Here is a 27,224-nt window from a genome sequence, read left to right on the forward strand (position 1 = left end):
GATCTCGAAGATCGCTCCAGGCGTAATAATATTAGGATTATAGGCTTGCCCGAATCCCCTGAGTTTGATGACTTAATTAAATTTACCTCCACTACCCTCCCTCAGGCTATTGGTTTACCGGCTCATATCCTTCCCCTAGATATTGAAAGGGCGCACAGAGTGGGCCCCAAAAGAAATTCTACTTCAGGGCTAGATAAACCTAGGATGTGTATCTTTAAGGTGCTCAAATTTCAGGATAAGTTGGAGATCTTGAAGCAGTTTAAAAAAATTGAATCCCTGAGATTTGGGAATAGCAAGATTCTGTTATTTCAGGACTTCTCCGCAGAGACATCTGCGAGGAGAAGAATGATGGCACCATTCTGCTCACAGCTAATCAGTAAAGGGATAAGAGCAAGTTTATTTTATCCGGCTAAACTTATAGTCGAAAATAAGGGGTCCAAATTCATATTTAATGAAGTCTCAGAAGTCAAAGAATTCTTAGAAGGTTTGGGAAGTTAGGGAAGATAGTATGGAGATGGTAAAGATAGTACTCACAAATGATACATATACAGCCTGTGTGTTTTTTTCTTTTTCTTTATTTTTGATCAATCGTTATTGGATCCTTTGCACAGATGTGTCTAGCTTTTGTTTTTTTTGTGTATTTACCCACAAAGAGTCTGAAATTGTCTTTAGAGAGAATCATGGTAACCCTTGTTATAAATTATGTTTTTGGTCTGTCTGGTCCTTTTTTTTTTTTTTTCTCTCCTTCCCCCCCACCGCTATTCCTTTCCATGTCACTCTGAGGGATATATATTTAAACTTTGAATGGGAGACGTAGGTTTTAAAATTTTATCTTGGAATGTGGGAGGGATTTCTTCCCCGAGTAAACTGAAATTAATTATTAAAACACTAGCTAAAGAGAAACCGGGGTTAGTATTTTTACAAGAAACCCATTTAAATAGGGTAGAAGCAGCCAAGCTTAGAATAAAGTGGGTTGGTGAAGTAATCTCTTCTTCTGGCCCTCAAACAGCAAGGAGTCGTGGTCTTATTCCACAAAGATCTAGACTATAAAATTATTAATGTAGAGATAGACCCCGCAGCCAGATATATCTTGCTTCAAGTTGTGGTTAATAACGTAAAATATATTTGTTGTAATATATATGCCCCTAATAGGTTTTCTGTGAAATTCTGGGAACTGATCCAAAACAAAATATTCCCGTATCAAAGAGAGAATCTTATTTTATGTGGAGACTTCAACATGACAATATGTCCTGATTTGGATCGGTTTTCAAATAAGAATTCTAAAGAATATAAGAGAAATGCAAAATATTTTAAAAAATTTTGTAATAAATTTAGTTTGAGTGATATATGGCGCATTCAGAATCCACAAAAGCAAGCTTTCACGTGTGAGTCAAAGGCTCATAGGACATTCTCAAGGATTGATCTTTTTTTATTATCAGAATCATTGTCGGTATGTCCAGTTAGGGCCGGAATTGGTGAATTTGTGGTGTCTGACCACGCTATCATTTCATTATCCTTTACAGGAGGAGGAGAGGCCAGGGTTGGCGTACCTTTTTTTCCTTTCCCCGATTCTTGCATGGTAATCCCAGGTTTATATCTTGGATTAAAGTTGTATGGAATGATTATGCCCAATTTAATGCTGGCTATAAGAATAAATTAGAGATCTTCTGGGAGGCAGCCAAGGCAGTAATGCGCGGAGAGATTATTGCTTATGGGAGTAGATGCTCAAAAAAGATGAGGGAACAGGGACTCCACTTACTCAATAATGTCAAGTCGGCTTATAGAAAGGTGACTCTTGACCCCTCTTCAGGGAATTGGGCTGCATACCTGGTGGCTAGAAAGGAAAGGGAGGTGTTCTTAAAACAAAGATCCCAAGAAGAAGAGTTGAGGCTTAGTTTAAAATATAAGAGTTTCCATGGTTGCTCTGCTAAACATTTGGCCCGTATAACCAAAAACAGGAAAAAAAAATTTTTTATTCCAGTCATTCAAGATAGGGATAAGAGGCATCTCAATTCAATAGATATCAGTCAAGTATTTCATAACTACTACCAGCAATTGTATGCACCGGTGATTATAAATTTGGAGAATCAAAATATTTTTTGGTCCAAAGTAAGTACTCCTAAGATCCAGATAGAAGAACTGGCAGCGTTGAATCAACCAGTTAATAAAGAGGAGATAGGTAAAGCAATTGATGGCCTTAAATTGAATAAAGCAGCAGGCCCAGATGGGTTGCCCGCTGAATTTTATAAATCCTTAAAAGATGAATTAGTTCCGTTTTTGGTGGAATTATTTAACAATTATTATTTATCTAATGATAGTATCTCGAGTGGCTTTGCAGAAGCAAATATTTCACTTATACTTAAAAAAGGAAAAAATCTTGAAGACCCGGCCTCCTATAGGCCAATATCAGTGCTTAACACTGATTATAAAATATTGGCCGCCATCATTGCAGCTAGGCTTAGCTGTTGTTTACAGTCAGTGATTCATCCGGATCAGACCGGGTTCATGTCTTCAAGAAATTCTTCTAAGAATATACGCAAGCTAGTTACATTTCTCGATTTTGCATGTAATTCTGAACAGGATATAAATAATCCGCTAACTTGTGATGCAGCAGTTTTAACTCTAGACGCTGTCAAGGCGTTCGATTCGATTGTTTGGGAGCATCTTTTCCGATCCTTGGACAATTTTGGTTTTTCCGGTAATTTTATTCAGTATATCCGCAAAGTTTATTCAAATCCCAGATCATTTCTATTAGTAAATGGTATTCGGTCACGAGAGATTATCTTGCAACGGGGTACTAGGCAAGGATGCCCGCTGTCTCCTCTTCTCTTCAATATAGCAATAGAACCTTTGGCAATTCGATTCCGTGATACTCTAACCGGCATACCACTCGGTACTAACTATCTAAAGGCTCTTTTATATGCGGATGATATCCTATTATTTGTGGACAATGTTCACTTAACTATTCCGATAATTGTACAAATACTCTCTGAATTTTCCTCATTTTCGGGCTATCGAGTAAATTTAGATAAAAGCGAACTTTTGTACGTAGGTAAAAGGCTCCCCTACACTGGGGTTATTCCATTTAAGGTAGTAGATGCAGTTAAATACTTAGGGCTAGAGTTGCATAGAAATCCAAAGTTATGGTATGCCGCTAACTATGTATCTTTATTTGAAAAAATTAAATGGGATCTCCAGCTATGGGCTTCATATCCTTTGTCCATCTCCGCTAAGGTAAACTTAATAAAAACGATTATCTTTCCGCAACTCTTGTATGTCTTGCAAAACTTACCCATTTTTATATCTAATTTTGATGTAAAGAAGCTCTACGGCTATTTTTCTAAATTTATTTGGAAAGATAAAAAACCGAGATTGGCATTAGCGAAGCTTATGCAAAAAAAGGATATGGGGGGTTTTGCTTTGCCAGATGTCAAATTATATAATATTGTGGCAATGGTAAAATTTGCTCTAGATTGGATCACCGAAACTAATTTTATTTCGGTCGTGCAGGAAGAGGCTGTCTATATACGTCCTTTTTCATTAAAAGCTATTTTACATTGCAACCCTAAACAACTTCCTTCCAACATTTGTAAATTGATGTCGTTTAAAAATATAGTGCTAGCTTGGTATAAATTTTGTGGTTGCCTAGGTATAGACTCTGCTTTTTCGGATTTTCTTCCAATTCAGGGTAATCCACAATTTACACCAGGTATGCATCAAAGAATTTTTAAATTATGGGCAGACAAAGGTTTACTTTATGTTAAGCAAGTGATGGATGAAAATTATCAGGTGTGTACTGCCGAATACATATTTCAAGCATTTGAGTTACCCAGAGCAGATCTGTACGCCTACTTCCAAATACGACATTATATATTTAGTCAGAATTGGCAAGTGGAGAATATGTTAGCGTGGTCAGATATTAAAACTTTAATTCAAAAGGTTAAGTCAGGGAATATATCTATATCATTGATGTATGATATAATGCTTTCAAAGCAAAGTGAAAAATATCTTTGCGGGATGTGCAACTGGCTATGTCCATCCATTCCTGGAACCGACAATGAAAGGCTTATACTGAGTTTCAAGATGTTAAATAGATGTAGAGTGTCCATGAGCTGGAAAGAATCACACGTGAAAATGCTAAATAATTATTATTTACACCCTGCGAAAATTCAAAAGTTTTTTCCCACTAGTACAGGGAATTGTCCTCGCTGCTCTAAGTCCAGAGCGGATTTGTTCCACATGTTTTGGTGGTGTCCCAAATTAAACCAATTATGGCTTAAGATCTGCTTTTGGCTTAACACTCTTTATGAGGTGAATATCTCTATCGCATTACAAGATGTAATCTTATTGTTCCCTCAAACTATCGAGAGTTCCCCTCGCTTGACTCGCATATTTAATACGATTATTCTCGCAGTTCGTCATATCATCCTTAAAAATTGGAAAGCGAATAGAGAACCAAGTTTTTCGATAGTTCAAAAAGAAATACAAGAACAAATTATTTTCGAATCATTTCACCTACAAGATGCCTCGGAGAAGAGAATCGAAGATTTTCTTCTCGGTTGGCTTCCAATCATTGAATCCTATCCTCTCCCACTGCAAAGACAGATCTTGTACCCATTCCGTTTGTCTATAAGCTTTGCAGAATTAGTGCTCCTGAATAAATTTCCTGGCACTTGGTTAATGTAGGATTACAATGATCTTAATAAAGGTTGGGATGGTTTGGTTCAGGTCCAGCGGTGGGGTTTTTTTTTTTTTTTTTTTTCCTTTCTTTTTTTCTTCCCCTCCCCGGTTTGTTGTTTTAATGTATTAATGAAAGCTCCAACAAGATTTAGTTGGTTTCGCAATTCACATGAAATATTAGTTTCTTATCTCATTTTTTTGTTTACTATGTACTCATGTATATGGAATGTCCTTGTGATTCTTATGTTTTTTCTTTTTCTGATGTATTTCTTGTGGAGATTAATCCAATAAAAAAAAAAAAGATATAGGAAAAAAAAAAAAAAAAGAAATGCTCACCTGTTTGTAATACTGATCTTTGGCAAGGCTGATGTAATACATAATCTTCTGATCTACAGCAAAGACAAGTTCTTCAGGATAAGGAAGATCCCGTATTTCTGCTGAACCCTGCCAAGAGAAATGTTTCAGAACAAACCTTTTGAAAACAAGAGTTTACTACTTTTGAGTGGATTATTATAAGCAACAACTTACCTTCCAGAGCCCTTCACAAGCTTTGATGTTCTTATCAATGTAATCGCACATAGCTACCAATACCATGGCATCATAGGGTGCATGCTGCAACACAAAGGGTGACAGGTGGGACCTAAAGTATGTACATTAAAGGGTCATGAAAGGCAATTTTAATAGGTAAAAGTTCTGCAAATTTCTAGTTTAATCCCCCGGGGCAACTTTATATTGGCTTTGAAGAAATTTCTACCAAATGTAACTGCCCCACCCCTCATTTAAATAACAAGACTGCCCAATCAGAGTAGGTTATAGGCAAACGTATAGGGCAGGCAAATGGACAGTAGGCTGCTGGTCACTGTTATTATAGTGCCGACTCGCCATGTACACTACAGGCTTGTGCATTATTCCCCCAGACAGGAATACAAACTTCCTAGATAGCCAAATCAAGATTTGGGGAAAAACCAATTCAGGAGGCATACAGGCAAATGGGCAAATTACACAGCAGGTTATCATTTTAGATAAAACTAACCTGAGTAAAATGAGCACCTGCACTTTCATATAGAAGAAAGCATTTTATTATTTTATAAGGATGGTCTCTCATGTTCCTTGTTCCTAATTGGGTGACCCCGGTATCACACAGATCAAACACAGTATAACAAGAAACACTACATGAAGACAAGTAGGTAAGGTGTTGCCTAATCATGTGTTCATTGTGAACCAATGTTCTAGACCAGCCTACAAAGGTGAAGGCCACTGAACTTCCACTTGTTACTCATCCTTTTTCAGTCTGAGTAAGAGCCAATACAGGATATTACAGGTCAGGTCAAAAACATAGAATTCTGCTATCAGTTTCCTAAGGATGACAAAGGTACAAAAGTGCCAATGAGACTCCAAACAAGTCTATTGCCACTGACAGACACAGGACATGGCATAAAGATGGAAGTGGGTACATGGTCTTACAAGGGCTTTACAGGAAGCAAGGCACTTGTACATCAGGGGTAAAGAATATGGTTTAACTCATAATTAAAACAGCCCACAGCTTGGGAGAAGGGTACTGGAAAAAAAGAAAAAAAAGATGATTCTACTGACAAAATAATACTTTAAAAAAAAGTGCACATACGATCTTTAAATACAGTTTACAAGAACATAAACAATTTAGTTTGCCTCTTTCTACATAATTAAAATGACATGACAGTGACGGATTAAGTTAAATGCATCACCTCCTGATCCCTTAATATAGTATGATAATGCCAGCATTAGAAAAAACAAACAAGCATATCGCTTAAAAGATTTGTTTTTAACCCCTTAATGACCGAGGACGTGCAGGGTACGTTGTAAAAAAAAAGGCAGTTAATGCCTGAGGACGTACCCTGCACGTCCTCGGTGTGGAAAGCAGCTGGAAGCGATCCTGCTCGCTTCCAGCTGCTTTCCGGTTATTGCAGTGATGCCTCGATATGGAGGCATCCTGCAATAACTTTACATGGCCATCCGATGCAGAGAGAGCCACTCTGTGGCCCTCCCTGCACCGGACATCGATGGCCGGTATCGTTGGTGGGTGGGAGCCGACTTGGGAGGCGGGTGGGCGGCCATCGGTGTATGTTCTGCCATCAAGGGGGGCGGGATCGGAGGCGGGGGCGCGCGGGAGCGCGCACGTGCACGGAGGTTGGCGGGTGGGCGCGTGCACGGGGCGGGAGCGGGTGGGAACCGCTACACTACGGAAAATACTGATAGGATATTGATAGGAAAAAGGGCCCAATCTTGTTTGTGCAAAAGCACAAAAATAGATCGTGGAGGGGTGGGGGGTTGGTTTTGTGTGGGGGGAAGCTACACTACAGAAAATTGTAATAAAAATAAAAAAAAACCATATTTTCTTCTAAACTGGGTACTGGCAGACAGCTGCCAGTACCCAAGATGGCGCATATTAAGTTAGATTGGGAGGGTTATAGAGCTGTTTGGGGGGGATCAGTGAGGTTGGGGGCTAAGGGGGGGGATAGTACACAGCAGCATATGTAAATATGCTTTTTAAAAACACAAAAAAACAACAAATATAGCTTTTATTTTAGTACTGGCAGACTTTCTGCCAGTACTTAAGATGGCGGGGACAATTGTGGGGTGGGGTAGGGATGAGAGCTGTTTGGGAGGGATCAGGGGGTCTGATGTTTCAGGTGGGAGGCTGAGCTCTACACTAAATGTGATATTAACCCTGCAAGCTCCCTACAAGCTACCTAATTAACCCCTTCACTGCTCGCCATAATACACGTGTGATGCGCAGTGGCATTTAGCGGCCTTCTAAATACCAAAAAGCAACGCCAAAGCCATATATGTCTGCTATTTCTGAACAAAGGGGATCCCAGAGAAGCATTTATAACCATTTGTGCCATAATTGCACAAGCTGTTTGTAAATGATTTCAGTGAGAAACCTAAAATTGTGAAAAATTTAACGTTTTTTTTTAATTTGATCGCATTTGGCGGTGAAATGGTGGCATGAAATATACCAAAATGGGCCTAGATCAATACTTGGGGTTGTCTACTACACTACACTAAAGCTAAAATTACCCCAAAAAGCTCCCTACATGCTCCCTAATTAACCCCTTCACTGCTGGGCATAATACACGTGTGGTGCGCAGTGGCATTTAGTGGCATTCTAATTACCAAAAAGCAACACCAAAGCCATATAAGTCTGCTATTTCTGAACAAAGGGGATCCCAGAGAAGAATTTACAACCATTTGTGCCATAATTGCATAAGCTGTTTGTAAATAATTTCAGTGAGAATCCTAAAGTTTGTGAAAAAATTTGTGAAAAAGTGAACAATTTTTTTTATTTGATCGCATTTGGCGGTGAAATGGTGGCATGAAATATACCAAAATTGGCCTAGATCAATACTTTGGGATGTCTACTAAAAAAAAATATATACATGTCAATGGATATTCAGAGATTCCTGAAAGATATTAGTGTTCTAATGTAACTAGCGCTAATTTTGAAAAAAAAATGGTTTGGAAATAGCAAAGTGCTACTTGTATTTATGGCCCTATAACTTGCAAAAAAAGCAAAGAACATGTAAACATTGGGTATTTCTAAACTCAGGACAAAATTTAGAAACTATTTAGCATGGGTGTTTTTTGGTGGTTGTAGATGTGTAACAGATTTTGGGGGTCAAAGTTAGAAAAAGTGTATTTTTTTTCAATTTTTCCTCATATTTTATAATTTTTTTTATAGTAAATTATAAGATATGATGAAAATAATGGTATCTTTAGAAAGTCCATTTAATGGCGAGAAAAACGGTATATAATATGTGTGGGTACAGTAAATGAGTAAGAGGAGAATTTCAGCTAAACACAAACACCGCAAAAATGTAAAAATAGCCTTGGTCCCAAACGGACAGAAAATGGAAAAGTGCTGCGGTCATTAAGGGGTTAATAAAGCATATAAAATTATCCCGTGCTTGTGAAAACAATCAAAACGGAAGCTGTAAAATGAAATATATAAAGATACACTTTGTCAAATAAAATATTCACTTGACAGCAAACTAGAACGATGTGGCATATACCATTTAGGGTGTATAAAATTAAATCCAGAAAATATATAAGGGTTTGAGAAATCCTAATTCCTTTTAAGTGTCTAAATCCAAATTTGTAACAATGTAGGAAGAGTAAAGGATTTATAAAAAAAAAAAAAAGAAACACTATTGGAAACACTATTAAAAAGATATATAGAAAAAGAATATTGCTAGTGTCAAAGGTTTTAGAGAGAGCATAAATCTGGTCACTGTCTCTTTAAATAATTTTACCTTGTTGACCAGCAATAGGAACAACTTAAAAAAAACAAAACACTGAGGCATGTGAGAGCCGTGGTGTGAATGTGCAGCAAAGGTCATCATGTCATCCCTTAAAGGGACAGTATACTGTAAAATTGTTGTTCCTTTAATATATTTCCAATGTTGTTATACCAGCTACTGTACATTTTCAGGTTTGTGTATATGAATTAGCTGGTTGTGTGCTTTTAAACCACAACGTATTAAAATGGGTAATATGAGATCTCATTATGTTATTACTTTGTGTACACACACTTTCTTCCTCATCTTATATCTATTTGTAAACTAAAGCTCAATATTTCAAGAGAACAATGGAAAATTAACACTGGTAGTGTATTTTTTTTCCCTGCTGGCTGTGTTTACAAAGTAAAGTGTCAATAGCATATAATCCAGTATAGAAACTTTCAGTATAGGTGAGGATACCACAGGCTAAATATGCCATTTCAAATACCAAAATAAAGGTAAAGGAGCTATTTGTTTAAAAAATAATAATAAAGAAAAAATTAATACACTTAACAGGTAAAATGGATAATTGGGAACAATTTAAATAAAAATGTGGGTAAACTGTTCCTTTAAGGGGTTAAAGGGACAGTCAACACCAGAATTTTTGTTATTTTAAGATAGATAATCCCTTAATTACTAATTCCCCAGTTTTGCATAACCAACAGTTATAATTATACACGTTTTACCTGTGTAATTACTTTGTATCTAAGCCTCAGCAGACTGCCCCCTTATTTCAGTTCTTTTGATAGACTTGCATTTTAGCCAATCAGAGCTGTCTCCATGGTAAATTCACGTGCATGAGCTCAATGTTATCTATATGAAACATGTGAACTAATGCCCTCTAGTGGTGAAAAACTATCAAAATGCATTTAGATTAGAGGCCTTCAAGGTCTAAGAAATTAGCATATGAACCTCCTAGGTTTAGCTTTCAACTAAGAATACCAAGCGAACAAAGCAAAATTGGTGATAAAAGTAAATTGGAAAGTTGTTTAAAATTACATGCCCTATTTGAAACATGAAAGTTTTTTTGGGACTTGACTGTCCCTTTAAGGGTAAAGGGAATTACTGTTAGCACAAATCATTCATGCCTAAGTGCTCAAAGGCAGCCTCCTTTCTGCAAGCCTCAGTCTTTCCCTTTTTTGGCCGATTTCTGGCTAAAGACCCTGGATTCTAAATTCACACTCATAGAAGCTTATGCAAATATACAAGTTACATAGTCATTTTACGTTACATCTATCAATAGCTTAGTCAAGTATTGTATATACAACAAATGTAACTTTGCAGCGTTCCCGCGATACACATTCACACATAACATGGCTCTGCTAAAGCCCCGCCAAACAACGCATTTTGTCACTTTTGTGTCTTCGGCAGGGGTAAGGGGCGTGTCATGCTGACTTCTCTCTATGTATTGGTAGCGTTTCCATGGATATAAGAGAAGGCTTAAAGGGACATGAAACCCACATTTTTTCTTTCATGATTTAAAAAGAGCATACGATTTTAAACAACTTCCTAATTTACTTCTATTATATAATCTGTTTTATTCTCTTGATATTCTTGGCTGAAAAGCATATCTAGATAGGCTTAGTAGCTGCTGATTGGTTCCTGCACATAGAAGCCTTGCGTGATTGGCTCACCCATGTGGATTGCTTTTTCTTCAACTAAGGATATCTAAAAAATGAAGCAAAATAAATAATAGAAGTAAATTGTAATCTTGTTTAAATTTGTATTCTCTATCTGAATTATGAAAGAAAATTTTTGGGTTTAGTGTCCCTTTAATTAACAGCAATCTTTTTTTCGCCTGTTTCAACTCAAACTTTATTGACAATTGTAGAATTCACTTTACGGATATCACATAGTCCCAGTATATTTATGAATCACTGAACATAATCATAATATTTTTTTATTGTTGTCAATAAGTTTACTGGAGATAGATGTAATATCTCTTTCCTTTTTTCATATTTATTATGTTTTAGTTGATCCTTAGCAATCATTATTATCTTCATTGGATCGTTCTTTATGCAATGCAGATTTACTGGAGAGTTCACTTTCAATTGTGTTAATGGTTAAAGCTTTCTCATCACAATTTATTGAAGATAAATGAGATATAAGTCCTCAAAACAATATCCCAATTTAGATCAATACAACACACCACGTCAGTGTTTTTAAACTTTTTCCTTTTGCTATTCAAAAGGGTAAAATGATTTAGAAAGACAATGACGAGATTTATACAGTCTCTAAAACCTTAGGCACTAGCAATATTCTTTTTCTATAAAAGTTTTTAACTGTGTTTCCTTATAATTGTTTTTATTTTCCTTTGTTATAAACCCCTTACTCTTTCTAAATTGCATAAAATTCAATTATTTTTAAATCAGATTTTTTAATTTAAAGGGCTATGAAACCCATTTTTTCTTTCTTTCATGATTCAGATATAGTATGCAATTTTAAGCAACTTTCTAATTTACTCCAATAATTTTTTCTTTTTTTTCTTGGTATCTTTATTTGAAAAAAAAAAACAGGAATGTAAGCTTAGGAGCCGGACCATTTTTGGTTCAGCACCCTGGGTAGTGCTTGATGAATTGTAGCCGTTCCATAGGCTCCAATGGGAGCCTCGTTCTCATGCCGTGAGACATAAGCAAAGCATCAGCAGGTAATTTGTACAGCAATTAAAAAAATTATATATAGAGGAGCGGAGCTTGAAGCCATACTGAACAGATGTGTTTGTTCAGAGCTCCGTGCATATTCAGAGTGTCTTAAACTTATAAATCCTCTAAGATGGGAACTTTTTCTATGCTAACTGTTTTCTAGAATCTCTAGGATGCCTGGTTGCTGGCCACCACTTTTTAAGGACCATAATCCGCTCTGAGCAGCTTCCTAGCCTTGAACCGCAGAGCTGCCCTGTATTGGGCCAGGCACGGACAATCAACATTGCTTGAGTTCGGTACTCCGGAGGGTCGGGGCTCCTCTCTGGAGTACGTCTAACCAACCTGTGAAACAAGGGCAGAGAATAGGAGATGGGGAGTGAGGAGCTAGCCCCGCAGCAGCTTACAGGGACGGAGCTAACCGGCTTAGGACCGGACACCAGGTAGGAGTTTCCCCAAGAGCCGCAACTTACCCGGAGCATTGGTCCCAAGATCTGCGATCCAGGAAGAGAGCCCTTCAGGGACCGAGCGGATCCTCTGTGTTTGCCGCCAACTGCTGTCTGCCAACCCAGACAGTTACGCCACGAGGGTGCGGCGGCCATCTTGGATGAGGAGTTGCGGTGCTCGCACTTCAGGAAGTACAGCTCCCTTGCATCTACAGTGTGCCCCCGGTGTGCAGCTTTGCATCCAGGAGTCTCGAGAGCACAACCGGGAGGGTGCCAGCTGCGGAGGTGAGCAGACAGGAGCCACGCATTTGGGCCTCAGCCAGGTCTCCCTGGCATCTTCAGGGGTGGGCCTAGGCCACGACAGCTTTCTCCTACTTGATTTGCCCATCCAGGAGGTGCTACCCATCTAAGTCCACAATACCAGGGGCCGCTGACATGATAGGCTCTGAGGCTTTGGTGTGTGCAGGTACTGCAGAGGGAATTGGAGCCGGAGTGTTGCCTGGGCATCCACACATGGGGACATCTGATCAGGTAACAAAAAACATAATCTATGCAAGAACTTACCTGATAAAAGATAATTTCTTTCATATTGGCAAGAGTCCATGAGCTAGCAACGTATGGGATATACAATCCTACCAGGAGGGGCAAAGTTTCCCAAACCTCAAAATGCCTATAAATACACCCCTCACCACACCCACAATTCAGTGTAACGAATAGCCAAGTAGTGGGGTGATAAAGAAAGGAGTAAAAAGCATTAACAAAGGAATTTGGAAATAAATGTGCTTTATACAAAAAAAATCATAACCACCATAAAAAGGGTGGGCCTCATGGACTCTTGCCAATATGAAAGAAATTAATTTATCAGGTAAGTTCTTACATAAATTATGTTTTCTTTCATGTAATTGGCAAGAGTCAATGAGCTAGTGAGGTATGGGATAGCAAGATGTGGAACTCCACGCAAGAGTCACTAGAAAGGGAGGGATAAAATAAAAAACATAATTTATGTAAGAACTTACCTGATAAATTCATTTCTTTCATATTAGCAAGAGTCCATGAGCTAGTGACGTATGGGATATACATTCCTACCAGGAGGGGCAAAGTTTCCCAAACCTCAAAATGCCTATAAATACACCCCTCACCACACCCACAAATCAGTTTAACGAATAGCCAAGAAGTGGGGTGATAAGAAAAAAGTGCGAAAGCATAAAAAACAAGGAATTGGAATAATTGTGCTTTATACAAAAAAATCATAACCACCACAAAAAAGGGTGGGCCTCATGGACTCTTGCTAATATGAAAGAAATGAATTTATCAGGTAAGTTCTTACATAAATTATGTTTTCTTTCATGTAATTAGCAAGAGTCCATGAGCTAGTGACGTATGGGATAATGACTACCCAAGATGTGGATCTTCCACGCAAGAGTCACTAGAGAGGGAGGGATAAAATAAAGACAGCCAATTCCGCTGAAAAATAATCCACACCCAAAATAAAGTTTAAATCTTATAATGAAGAAAACTGAAATTATAAGCAGAAGAATCAAACTGAAACAGCTGCCTGAAGTATTTTTCTACCAAAAACTGCTTCAGAAGAAGAATACACATCAAAATGTGATAATTTAGAAAAAGTATGCAAAGAAGACCAAGTTGCTGCTTTGCAAATCTGATCAATCGAAGCTTCATTCCTAAACGCCCAGGAAGTAGAAACTGACCTAGTAGAATGAGCTGTAATCCTTTGAGGCGGAGATTTACCCGACTCGACATAAGCATGATGAATTAAAGATTTCAACCAAGATGCCAAAGAAATGGCAGAGGCCTTCTGACCTTTCCTAGAACCGGAAAAGATAACAAATAGACTAGAAGTCTTTCGGAAATTCTTAGTAGCTTCAACATAATATTTCAAAGCTCTAACTACATCCAAAGAATGCAATGATCTCTCCTTAGAATTCTTAGGATTAGGACATAATGAAGGAACCACAATTTCTCTACTAATGTTGTTAGAATTCACAACCTTAGGTAAAAATTTAAAAGAAGTTCGCAACACCGCCTTATCCTGATGAAAAATCAGAAAAGGAGATTCACAAGAAAGAGCAGATAATTCAGAAACTCTTCTAGCAGAAGAGATGGCCAAAAGAAAACAAAACTTTCCAAGAAAGTAATTTAATGTCCAGTGAATGCATAGGTTCAAACGGAAGAGCTTGAAGAGCCCCCAGAACCAAATTCAAACTCCAAGGAGGAGAAATTGACTTAATGACAGGTTTTATACGAACCAAAGCTTGTACAAAACAATGAATATCAGGAAGAATAGCAATCCTTCTGTGAAAAAGAACAGAAAGAGCAGAGATTTGTCCTTTCAAGGAACTTGCAGACAAACCTTTATCCAAACCATCCTGAAGAAACTGAAAAATTCTCGGAATTCTAAAAGAATGCCAGGAAAAATGATGAGAAAGACACCAAGAAATGTAAGTCTTCCAGACTCGATAATATATCTTCCTAGATACAGATCTACGAGCCTGTAACATAGTATTAATCACAGAGTCAGAGAAACCTCTTTGACTAAGAATCAAGCGTTCAATCTCCATACCTTTAAATTTAAGGATTTGAGATCCTGATGGTAAAAAAGGACCTTGTGACAGAAGGTCTGGTCTTAACGGAAGAGTCCACGGTTGGCAAGAAGCCATGCGGACAAGATCCGTATACCAAAACCTGTGAGACCATGCTGGAGCCACCAGCAGAAAAAACGAGCATTCCTTCAGAATCTTGGAGATTACTCTTGGAAGAAGAACTAGAGGCGGAAAGATATAGGCAGGATGATACTTCCAAGGAAGTGACAATGCATCCACTGCTTCCGCCTGAGGATCCCTGGATCTGGACAGATACCTGGGAAGTTTCTTGTTTAGATGAGAAGCCATCAGATCTATTTCTGGAAGTCCCCACATTTGAACAATCTGAAGAAACACCTCTGGGTGAAGAGACCACTCGCCCGGATGTAACGTTTGGCGACTGAGATAATCCGCTTTCCAATTGTCAATACCTGGGATATGAACCGCAGAGATTAGACAGGAGCTGGATTCCGCCCATACCAGTATTCGAGATACTTCTTTCATAGCCAGAGGACTGTGAGTCCCTCCTTGATGATTGATATATGCCACAGTTGTGACATTGTCTGTCTGAAAACAAATGAACGATTCTCTCTTTAGAAGAGGCCATGACTGAAGAGCTCTGAAAATTGCACGGAGTTCCAAAATATTGATTGGTAATCTCACCTCCTGAGATTTCCCAAACCCCTTGTGCTGTCAGAAACCCCCATACAGCTCCCCAACCTGTCAGACTTGCATCTGTTGAGATCACAGTCCAGGTTGGAAGAAAAAAAGAAGCCCCCTGAACTAAACGATGGTGGTCTGTACCACGTCAGAGGGTGTCGAACAATCAGTTTTAAAGATATTAAATGAGATATCTTTGTATAATCCCGGCACCACTGGTTCAGCATACAGAGCTGAAGAGGTCGCATGTGAAAATGAGCAAAAGGGGAACACATCCAATGCAGCAGTCATAAGAACCAAGAATTTCCATGCATAAGGCTACCGAAGGGAATGATTGAGACTGAAGGTTTCAATAAGCTGAAACCAATTTCAGACGTCTCCTGTCCAACAGAGACAGAGTCATGGACACTGAATCTATCCGGAAATCTAAAAAAAGGTTACTCTTGTCTGAGGAATCAACAAACGTTTTGGTTAATTGATCCTCCAACCATGTTCTTGAAGAAACAACACTCATAAAAAGCTGGAAAGGATCTTTCCATTGAAAATGAGCAAAGGGAATTGAATCCAATGCTGTTAGAACTTCTATGCATATATAGCAACTGAAGGAAATAATAGAGACTAAAGGTACCGACAGACGGAACCCAATACAAATTGTCCCTTGTCTGATAGAGACAAAGATAGTGACATAAACCATCTGGAAACCTAAAAAAGGTGACCCTTGCGTGAGGAATCAAGAGCTTTTGAAAAAAGATCCTCTATGTCCTGAAGAGCAAGTAAAACATATGAGATTCCGCATCCTCAGGAAATAATCTGAATGAAAACAGAAAAATGAAGAATATGCATTTATTGTATCTAATGAAAACAAATAATGCTATCAATGACCACAAAAAGGCAGAATAGTTTGAATAAAACTCCAAAACCCAGTTCCTAGAAAAGGAACTGGAAGAAAAACCCCAGAAGATTCCAGGTCTGAGCAGCGCTTGAACCCCATGGGTGCCCAGCCATGCTTCAACAGTATCCAAAATATATAGGACAGAAACACACACTGAAAGAAAGTGTTAGCCTTACTGGAATAAAATCAAAGAAATTTGGACAAAATAGAACCAAATAAATTTCAAAGAAGTCTTAACCTGCCCCTTACCAGCCAAGCTGGAATACGGCACGTACATCGCAACATTAGGGAGCTAATTTCGAACCCCAATTAAAAACATGTTACTTGGGAAAGAACTCAGGAATCGTTCCTTAATAAGAACAACCAAACTAGTATAAGCTTAAAGTTTTAGTCTTAGAACTCAATCTTGAAGCCCATAGTAACAGTTAAGAATTGAATCCAATCATAATTGATTATCTTAGAACAAAAGAATTATGGATTTTCTTTTTTAAAAAATCACAGAATTCTTCTAGCTAAAATAGCTAAAGACATAGATTAACCCTCATTTGCGAATATATTCAATAAAATGAAGACACAAATGAAATCATTAGCATGATAGTCCAGTTTAAAGGACCAGTCAAAACAGAGGACTTGCAAAATGCAAAACAACAAGACAAATGCAACAGCACCTAGTCTAGTAAATGTTGTCCCTTAACAATGCTAAAATAAATCATAATCTGATACTTGATCTTAAAGTAAACAGAAAAAATGAAGCAATTGCAATATCACAGGACCAAGAAAAGTACCTGAAAACTAAATAATTTTCCAAAAATAAGATACAACTATATAAAGGAAAATAAATACTATTTTGCTATAAAAACAATAGCATAATTAGTAGGAGTAGAGATAGCTCCAATAAATTGGAGAACCCTCCAAATTGAATTTAACTGCTGACAAAGAATATAGTTTAAAAATAAAAGAAAATTCTCAGCCTATTCCATTCCCTAGTATGGGGAATTGGAAAGAAAACCTCTGAAATCACAGAAGAATAAAAAGGCAGAAATAGTGTCAGCTAGTCTTAAAGAACTAGTTACCTTAATATCCAAAATAATCAACACCTCTTCAACAAAGAACAAATGTACTTTAATAATAAAAAAATTATATAAAAAAGTAGATTTGTTAGTGTCAATATCTGATGAAGAGAATTTCTGAAAGAGAAAAAATCATCATCAGAGAAGGATAAATCAGTATGTTGTTGGTCATTTGAAACTTCAATAATTAAAAAAGAAGTGAAAAAAACCTAAAAATCGTATTAGAAGGCACGAAGTCAGACATAGCCTTAATCAGAAAAAATATTTCTTATAAATCTTCTAAACATTTCTTGCACTTAAGAATGGAAATGTATAAAGCATAAATACCAATGGAATCTGCATGTAAAAGTATATCATAATAACTTATTACAAACCATAGCTAAAGATAAACATTTATAACATTTAAAATAAATGAACTTAGCTTTGGTAGAACTGAAACTCAGTTAAGCATTTTTCCAGAAGTGGCTTCTGACTCAGGGACAAACGGAGACATCTTGCAATATGTAATAGAAAAAACAACATATAAAGCAAAATTGATCAAATTCCTTAAATGACAGTTTCAGGAATGGGAAAAAATGCCAGTGAACAAGCTTCTAGCAACCAGAAGCAATAAAAAATGAGACTTAAATAATGTGTAGACAATAGTGACGCCACATCCGGAACGCCGACACTTTTGGCGCAAAAAAACGTCAAAAAAATTACGCAACTTCCGGCGACACGTATGACGCCGGAAACAGAAAAAAAAATTTGCGCCAAAAAAGTCCGCGCCAAGAATGACGCAATAAAATGAAGCATTTTCAGCCCCCGCGAGCCTAATAGCCCACAGGGAAAAAGTCAAATTTTAAGGTAAGAAAAAAATTGATTAATTCATATGCATTATCCCAAATATGAAACTGACTGTCTGAAATAAGGAATGTTGAACATCCTGAGTCAAGGCAAATAAATGTTTGAACACATATATTTAGAACTTTATATAAAAGTGCCCAACCATAGCTTAGAGTGTCACAGAAAATAAGACTTACTTACCCCAGGACACTCATCTACAAGTAGTAGAAAGCCAAACCAGTACTGAAACGAGAATCAGTAGAGGTAATGGTATATATAAGAGTATATCGTCGATCTGAAAAGGGAGGTAAGAGATGAATCTCTACGACCGATAACAGAGAACCTATGAAATAGACCCCGTAGAAGGAGATCATTGAATTCAAATAGGCAATACTCTCCTCACATCCCTCTGACATTCACTGCACGCTGAGAGGAAAACCGGGCTCCAACCTGCTGCGGAGCGCATATCAACGTAGAATCTAGCACAAACTTACTTCACCACCTCCATAGGAGGCAAAGTTTGTAAAAACTGATTTGTGGGTGTGGTGAGGGGTGTATTTATAGGCATTTTGAGGTTTGGGAAACTTTGCCCCTCCTGGTAGGAATGTATATCCCATACGTCACTAGCTCATGGACTCTTGCTAATTACATGAAAGAAACAGCCATTTTCCACAGAAGAAAATTAATCCACAACCCAAAATATAAATTTATTCTCATAAATGAAAGGAAAAAACTTAAAACATAAGCAGAAGAATAAAACTGAAACTGCCTGAAGAACTTTTCTACCAAAAACTGCTTCCGAAGAAGCAAATAAATCAAAATGGTAGAATTTAGTAAATGTATGCAAAGAAGACCAAGTTGCTGCTTTGCAAATCTGATCAACTGAAGCTTCATTCCTAAAAGCCCACAAAGTGGAGACTGATCTAGTAGAATGAGCTGTAATTCTCTGAGGCGGGGCTTGACCCGACTCCAAATAAGCTTGATGAATCAAAAGCTTTAACCACGATGCCAAGGAAACGGCAGAAGCCTTCTGACCTTTCCTAGGACCAGAAAAGATAACAAATAGAATAGAAGTCTTCCTGAAATCTTTAGTAGCTTCAACATAATATTTCAAAGCTCTTACCACATCCAAAGAATGTAAGGATCCCTCCAAATAATTCTTAGGATTAGGACACAAGGGACAAAAATTTCTCTATTAATGTTGTTAGAATTCACAACCTTAGGTAAGAATTTAAATGAATCAAATATATGGAAGAATGAAAACAGCATCAATCTGCAGGGAGGTGCACGTACCCAGGTCCTGCCAATAACCTCCAATAATGTCCAATCCACAAAAAGAACAGCACCGTCCAAAGATAAGTTAAAAGTGTATCTGAGATGTCCCAATAAAGATACACTTTTAACTTATCTTTGGACGGTGCTGTTCTTTTTGTGGATTGGAAAGAATTTAAATGAAGTCCGCAAAACCGCCTTATCCTGATGAAAAATCAGAAAAGGAGAGTCACAAGAAAGAGCAGATAATTCAGAAACTCTTCTAGCAGAAGAGATGGCCAAAAGGAACAACACTTTCCAAGAAAGTAGTTTAATGTCCAAAGAATGCATAGGCTCAAATAGAGGAGCCTGTAAAGCACGGGTGTCAAACAGAAGGCCCGTGGGCCGAATCCGGCCCACCAGACCTCGTCATGTTGCCCGTGTAGCCACCGCCAGCCTTCACATACATATTTAACTTATGGAAAACTTCTGGCTGGTAGGAAGTGACTGAGTGAGAACAAGACACTGACCTCCTGCTCCCTCATCACTTCCTCCCAGCTTCCCTATGTATCTGCACGCGCGGGAAAAGGGCTAGCAGCAGAGACCAGAGAGGCAGCAGCAGGCACACAGCAAGGCTGGTAAGAAAAACATGTTTTTTTTAAATAATATGTCAGCAGGACAATTCTAAGTAAACAGCCGTTCTGAGGCTCTGTCTCTGCAGATTGTCTTATTCTGCTCTCAGCCTTCCCCAGGTAATAAATCAAATCTTTATCTCAGGAGTCTGCTCCTACACTTGTACTGTCTGTGACTGATTTGTAGTCTGCACAGATTTTATTAACCTTATCCCTGCCTGTTATGCTTGCATGCATGGGAAAACATATTCACACTGCATTATCATTAGTTTATTGCCCACCTAAATCAGAGCAGTAATAAAGTTTTTGTGCGTGTGTAAATGTGTGAATGTATGTTTGTGTGTGTAAATATGTGTATGTGTGTTTGTGTGTAAATGTGTGTTTGTGTGTAAATGTGTGAATGTATGTTTGTGTGTAAATGTGTGAATGTATGTTTGTGTGTAAATGTGTGAATGTATGTTTGTGTGTAAATGTGTGAATGTATGTTTGTGTGTGTATCTGTGAATTTATATGTCTGTGTGTGTAAATATGTGTGTTTGTGTGTAAAGGTATGTTTGTGTGTGAAAATATGTGTATGTGTGTGTAAATGTGTGTGTGTGTGTGTGTGTAAGTGTGTGTGTGTTAATGTGACACTGTGAATGTATGTTTTTTGTGTGTGTGTAAATGTGTGAATGTATGTTTCTGTGTGTGTGCGTACATATGTGTGTGAATGTGAAAAAGTTGTGAACTTTAACAACATTAGAAATAATTGTTCCTTCCTTGTGTCCTAATCTTAAAAAAGTCACATTATACCATGACCAAAAATTATTGTGGCTGAAAAACAGCCTAAAAACAAAGGGGGTGGGGGGCAGCAGGCCCTTTGAGGGTGACCAAACTGCTGATGCGGCCCAAGATGAATTTGAGTTTGACACCCCTGACAGACTGTATTCTAGACTAAACTACATTTTCTCCACTGCAGACTCTCTTGATCTAGTTACGCAGGCCAAAATATCCCTATGTGCTTGGTCTGATCATGACCTTGTCCAAGCCGATATCCACTCCACTAATACCACACATCCTAGAACCACCTGGCGCCTGCCCCATCACATTCTAGGTGATATGCCTTTCAGAGAGGAGCTCCGCAGAGATATCATACACTACATACAAGCCAACAACAATGCGTTGGTTAGAGACGACACCCTGTGGGGGGCAGCCAAAGCCACCATCAGGGGACTCTTGATCACTAAGCAGGCACATCTTAGAAAGCAAGCTGGCCTTACCCTTTCACAAGCCCATATCAAATTGAGACAGTTAGAAGGCCACAATAAGCGCACTATGGACGTGGTTACCACACGTCAAATCACTGCAGTCAGGAATCACATATCCCAACTCGAGCTCCGCAGAACACAGCTTAATCTCACCAAATTAAAGCAGATGTTCTACTATAAGAGCAAAAAGGCAGAAACCTTGTTGGCCAATAAAATAAGAAACAGGGCGGGGGCTTCGCGAATCCACTCTTTACGCACTTCAGGCTACCTCCTTCAGATTCAGTCACAAATAGGCGGGCCATTCGCCGACTATTATTCTAAGCTATACAATATCGCCACATCTGAATCACCCAGGTCCACACTCCAAGATGATATACGTACCTACTTAGATGCCTTTTCACTCCCCACACTCACCTCAGAGAAGCGAGACCTCCTAAGCTTTCCCTTTTCACTTTCGGAAATCATGTCAGTCATTAGGAATGCAAAGTCCTTTAAGTCCCCGGGCCCAGATGACTTTCCAGTCCATTTTTTTAAAGTCTTCGCTCAGGAGCTCTTCCCCTTATGATCATTCCAGCTATCCGCCAATGTCTAGACTTCTGGGACAGGATAAGGCATCACCCGTATATTGCCCCACATCCCTCCCCTATCACCTCAATGACGGGCCTCCTTTCGGGATTGCAGGACTCCTATCCTAACACATGGTCACATTTAGGAATTATTTTAGTATCGGACCTTTGGTCCTCAGCCTCTCGGGACTCCTTTAAGCAACTCAACCAAATAAGTGAAAATACTCTGGTACCTCCTTATTTGTCTTTTGAGCTTCATAGAATAAAGAGCTATCTAAAAAGCTGGGGTTTTTGACCGAACCTTGCCAGCCCGCTGACCCTTTGGGAGACTGTTTGGGACCAAGGAGCTAGGTTACGTAGGCCTCTTTCCCTTCATTACTCTCTGCTCAGTAGTGCCCAATCCCCTGAAACCCCAGCACATTTGACACGCTGGAAATCATTATTAGAGACACGAGTTCCCCCTCGTTTATGGGAGCATGCTTTCTCCCTATCCCAGAAGGCCATACACTGCACAACATTTTATGAGATTAATTACAAACTCATATCCCACTGATATTATGTTCCTACCAGCCTGGCGAAAATGTTCTCGAGTGCATCCCCTGAGTGCTAGAGGGGTTGTGGTCACAGAAGTAACGCACTTAATATTTATATGAAAGTTTTTTTTATTGACTTTTGAATGTTATTACATACAGCATCTTAAATAACAGTTAGAAACATAAAAACAAAAAATACAAATACAATAACATTACAGCCTTCAAGTGATTGAATATGTGAGTTTTCCACACAAGACAAGAGTAATTTTGGTTTATCGACCTTTCAGTAACATTCCAAAATATAATGGTGTGTTAATTCCGCTTTCCATCTAGCCTGACTCAATCTCAATCATGATCAAATCCCTATTTCCTCCCCCCCTCATCTCTACCCATTCATCTTGCTCCTGAAGACTCAATTATCTCACTCATTGAGGCACTCTAACCGGATTGTTTCCTACTGATCTTGTTGGTTTGCTAGGATTCTAGCTCTATTTTCTTTTTCAGTATACATAATATATGGTTCCCACTGTTGTATAAACTTATCCCTGGTATTAAGAAGCTCTGCCGAGGCGCTACTCATTGTAAAGTGATAATCTATTCTACTTTTAATATATTCAAATGAGGGTGGATCCACCTTCCAAAATCTAGCTATGCTTACTCTCACAACCGTGCAGATCAAGGCTATTAGCTTGTGATGTCTTTTCACTTTATTATCTGGAGGAAAATGAAGCAAAGCCTGTTCAGGGGTAAGTGTGATATTAGTTTCTAGAATTAGGCTTAGATACCTTGAAGTCTGATTCCAAATCTCTGTAACCTTTCCACAATGCCACCACATGTGTAAGTATGTCCCTTCCTCCCCACAACCCCTGTAGCACAAGTGGGGCCTGCTGTCCTGTGTATTGGCAAATCTTGTGGGATATATGTACCATTTATAGAGTACTTTAATATAGTTTTCCTTCAACATGGCATTTGGAGAAAACGATAGACCTCTATTAATGTTTGATACCCAATTATCTATTGTCCATGTCCTGCCCAAATCCTGTTCCTATTTAGTCATTATTACACTCTTGTCCCTATTTGAGCCACCATTAATAGCCGGATAGAGCAATGCTATCAGTCCCCTCCTAACCTCCTTCGATAAACATAGTGATTCTAATATAGTATTGTTTGGAGGCTTATCTAATCCCATTATCTCTCGAACTCTGGATTTAAGTTGTAAGTAGCGGAACCACTCATTTTGCCCGGGTGTGCCTAGCTCTGCATATTGAGAGAAGGATAGTAGGTCACTATTAACATAAACATCTGCTATTCGGTAGAGGCCTTTATTCTCCCATTTCCTTTGAGTATGTATGTCAACTAAAGATTCAAGAGGGGAGAGCGGGGTTAGTCTGGACCTCTCGTTGAGTAAATGATACTTCCTAGTCGCTGTGTCCCAAATAAAAGCAGTGTGTGTGATCGCAATGAACTGTTTGATGTGACCGGGTCTGTTTTGTTGTGTTGCCCAAAGAATATTATCCAATCTTCTTACATTAAGCATGTCTTTTTCTAGTTGGACCCATTGTGGTGTAAGTCCTAATTTAAACCATTGTGTGGTCTGGGCCAATCTAGCTGCATAATAATATGATATTAGGTTAGGTAATCCGATGCCTCCCTCTCCCCTATGTCTCATCATATTGTGTTTGTTTATTCTAGCCCTTTTCCCTCCCCAAATGAATTTTAAAATTGCCTTCTGCATTACATATAATTCTGACAACGGTATTGAAATTGGGAGTGTTCTGAATAGGTATAGGAGTTTGGGCAATATTGTCATTTTGACAGATATTACTCTTCCATACAGGGAGATGTTAAATTTAGTCCATTTCACTAATAGCTCTCTAATGTGTGTGAACATGGGGACATAATTTTCCCTATAAAGTAAGTGCACATCTTTTGTGAGGTTGATTCCTAGATATTTGAGAGATGATTTGGCCCATTTAAATGTAAAGTTAATTTCTAATAATTTCTTTGTTGGCTTTGGGAGATGCTAAGGGCCTCACACTTGCCTTCATTAATTTTATATCCAGACAACTGTCCAAATTTATTTATTATGGAATATACCATCGGGAGCGAAAGTAAAGGTTTTGTGACTGCAAGGATGACGTCATCAGCAAATAATGAAATTTTATATTCCTTATCCCCCACCCGTATACCTGCAATATTTGGATTATCCCTTATCCTAACCGCCAATGGCTCAATACATAGAGCAAAAAGTAGGGGTGACAGGGGGCAACCTTGTCTTGTGCCATTACGGATTTTTATTCTGTCTGATTGATACCCTGAGAGTCTTATGTATGCATCTGGGCTTGAATATATCTTTTTTAAGGCAGTAGTGAAGGGGCCTTTAAATCCCATTTTGCTAAGCACTGCAAACATGTATTCCCAGTTAACTCTATCAAATGCCTTCTCTGCGTCCAATGCTAGAAACAGAGAAGGCATCTTCCCAACTGTCGCATAATTAATCAGGTCAATCACTTTCCTAGTGTTATCTGGTGCCTCTCTTTGCGAGATGAAACCCACTTGGTCATTGTCTATCAAATTTCTAACGGGTAGGGTCAATCGGTTAGCCAAAATTTTTGTGAATAATTTTAGGTCCTGGTTGATTAAGGAAATTGGCCGGTAATTTTGGCAGTATTGTTTGCTCTTGCCAGGTTTTGGAATGACCGTCACCCTTGCAGTCAACAAATCTGGGGGAATATCTACTCCTTGCAAGATGTTATTAAACAGTATCCTCAATTGGGGAGCCAGTGATAACTGCAGGTCTTTATAAAATGAGCCTGGAAACCCATCAGGGTTCTTTGATAGCCAGCATAATCTCTTGTATTGTTATGGGGGAGTTCAAATTCTCTAGTTCTTCTGTGATAGTTTTTAATTTGCTATCTTCTAGGAATCTAATCAATTCTTCTCTCTTGTTATTATTTGTATTACTACTAGGTAAATTATAAAGATTGTTATAAAAGTTGGCAAACTCATTGGCTATTTGTTGGGGATCATTTGTGACTTGTCCCAAGGTAGTTTGTATTTGTGGGATTGTAGTCGCCCTTGTCAGGTCTTTTAGTTTATTTGCCAGCATCCTATCTGGTTTGTTTGCGTAAATATAATATCTGGTGTCTACCGCTTTTATCGACTGGATCACTTCTCTATCTAATAGTTTGTTTATTTCTTCGTTTTTAATTTTAAGTAATTTTAAGACCTTTTTTTGGGGGCTTTTTTTTATTTGTTCTCTGAGTGCAGCAATTTCTACCCTCAAGCTATCTAGTTTGGCATTATAATTCTTCTTTATTTTGTTAGATTCGGCAATTAGCAGGCCTCTCACCGAGGCCTTAAGTGCACTCCATACAAAATTTGGATTGGACGTTGATCCTGCATTAATATCTACAAAATCTTTAATGTGCTGCTGTATTTTCTGAAGAACAATGGTATTCTGAAGTAGGCTAGGGTGGAGTGACCAGGATCTAACTCTATTGGGGTTGATCATTCCCTCTAGATCAATTATCATCATATCGTGATCAGACCATGAACAGTTATGAATAAACGCTAGCTTTACCAGTGGCAATAGGACCTGACTGATTAGGATCAAGTCTATTCTTGAATGGGTACCATGCACTGTGGAGTAATAAGTGAAATCTTTAGTTCCCTTGTTAAGTGCCCTCCAACTGTCTATTAGATTGAAGTCTAGTAATAAGTCAGCTAGAAGCTGTTGGGCTGGTGTTGTTCTCCTTTTTTTATGGGGTGTTTGTGAAGTTCTATCTAGATCGTCATTTAACGTTAAATTAAAATCTCCTCCTATTATGATTTTACTTCTCTTCCATGACAGGAGTAGTCTGCCTATTTTAGTAATGAAGGGGCCCTGATTCTCATTGGGTGCATATACATTCATTAATACCACTGGGACGTTATGGATTGTCCCCTTGACTATTAGAAATCTCCCTCCCTTATCTTTAACTATCTCTTCCTCCTTAAAGTTCAGAGAGGTATGTATGAGGATGGAAACTCCGCATTTTTTCTTGTCAGTGAATGCATGATATTGCAATGGAAAGCTCTTATCCCAATATTTAGGTGTTACATCTGAGGTGAAGTGCGTTTCTTGGAGCATTATTATTTGGGCTTTCTGGGCCTTGTAATCTATAATAGCTTTTTTCCTTTTTGTGTTGGAGTTAAGCCCCCTAACATTGTGTGAAATTAATCTAATGAATATGACTTCTTACCGCGAGCACTGCTTATATAGGTCCTCTTTATAAGTCGCCTATCTATACCTCTTACCTTTATACCTGAACATCTTAGGAAAGCAACATTCTTAATACCTCGAATATTACCCTTTATATTAATTGTCTTGTGAACTTCTATTTTGATGACACTTGAGACTGCATATAAACATATATAAAAACATAACATTAACATAAAACTTAGTGTATTTGAACAACTGAATAACATTTGAACGTTTTTCTTGTTTTAAATAAAAATAAACAATATAATCAACTCTGGAACTAACATATATTGATCTATGATCTCATCTTATCACATAAGGCAGATTTTAGAGAACCAATCATATCCTTGGTATTAGCATCAGTGAATATCAAGTATTAGTATTAGGGGAAGGTTAGAAGGGAATGAGTGGGAAAAAGCTGGGGGTAAAGAAGAATGAATAATTAGGGTAGAGGAGAGCAAGCAAACAATGAGATTACCCCCTTTCAACATTGTTCATCGTTCTGGTAACAGTACCTTCATCTTAAATATTATTATTATCATTGTATGATCCATAGATCACACTTCGGTTTTCTTTTTCTCTTTATCAAACCTCGAAGCTGTCTCTGTTGAGAGAATCACG

At 38.3% G+C, this 27,224-nt stretch overlaps 1 protein-coding gene across 2 annotated transcripts in view; it reads right to left on the reverse strand.

Moving 5' to 3' along the window:
• Window positions 1-27,224, reverse strand: part of CROT (carnitine O-octanoyltransferase) — a 417,214-nt gene that overhangs the window by 133,904 nt on the left and 256,086 nt on the right. For both annotated transcript variants that reach the window (XM_053713997.1, XM_053713998.1), the window contains exons 10-11: window positions 5,209-5,292; window positions 5,017-5,124 (exon numbers count right to left, since the gene is read on the reverse strand). In XM_053713997.1, the coding sequence (XP_053569972.1) occupies window positions 5,017-5,124; window positions 5,209-5,292 (192 nt within the window). The remainder of the gene's footprint in view (window positions 1-5,016; window positions 5,125-5,208; window positions 5,293-27,224) is intronic.

Source organism: Bombina bombina, chromosome 5, assembly GCF_027579735.1.
Source record: "Bombina bombina isolate aBomBom1 chromosome 5, aBomBom1.pri, whole genome shotgun sequence".
In the NCBI taxonomy this organism is placed as follows: domain Eukaryota; kingdom Metazoa; phylum Chordata; class Amphibia; order Anura; family Bombinatoridae; genus Bombina; species Bombina bombina.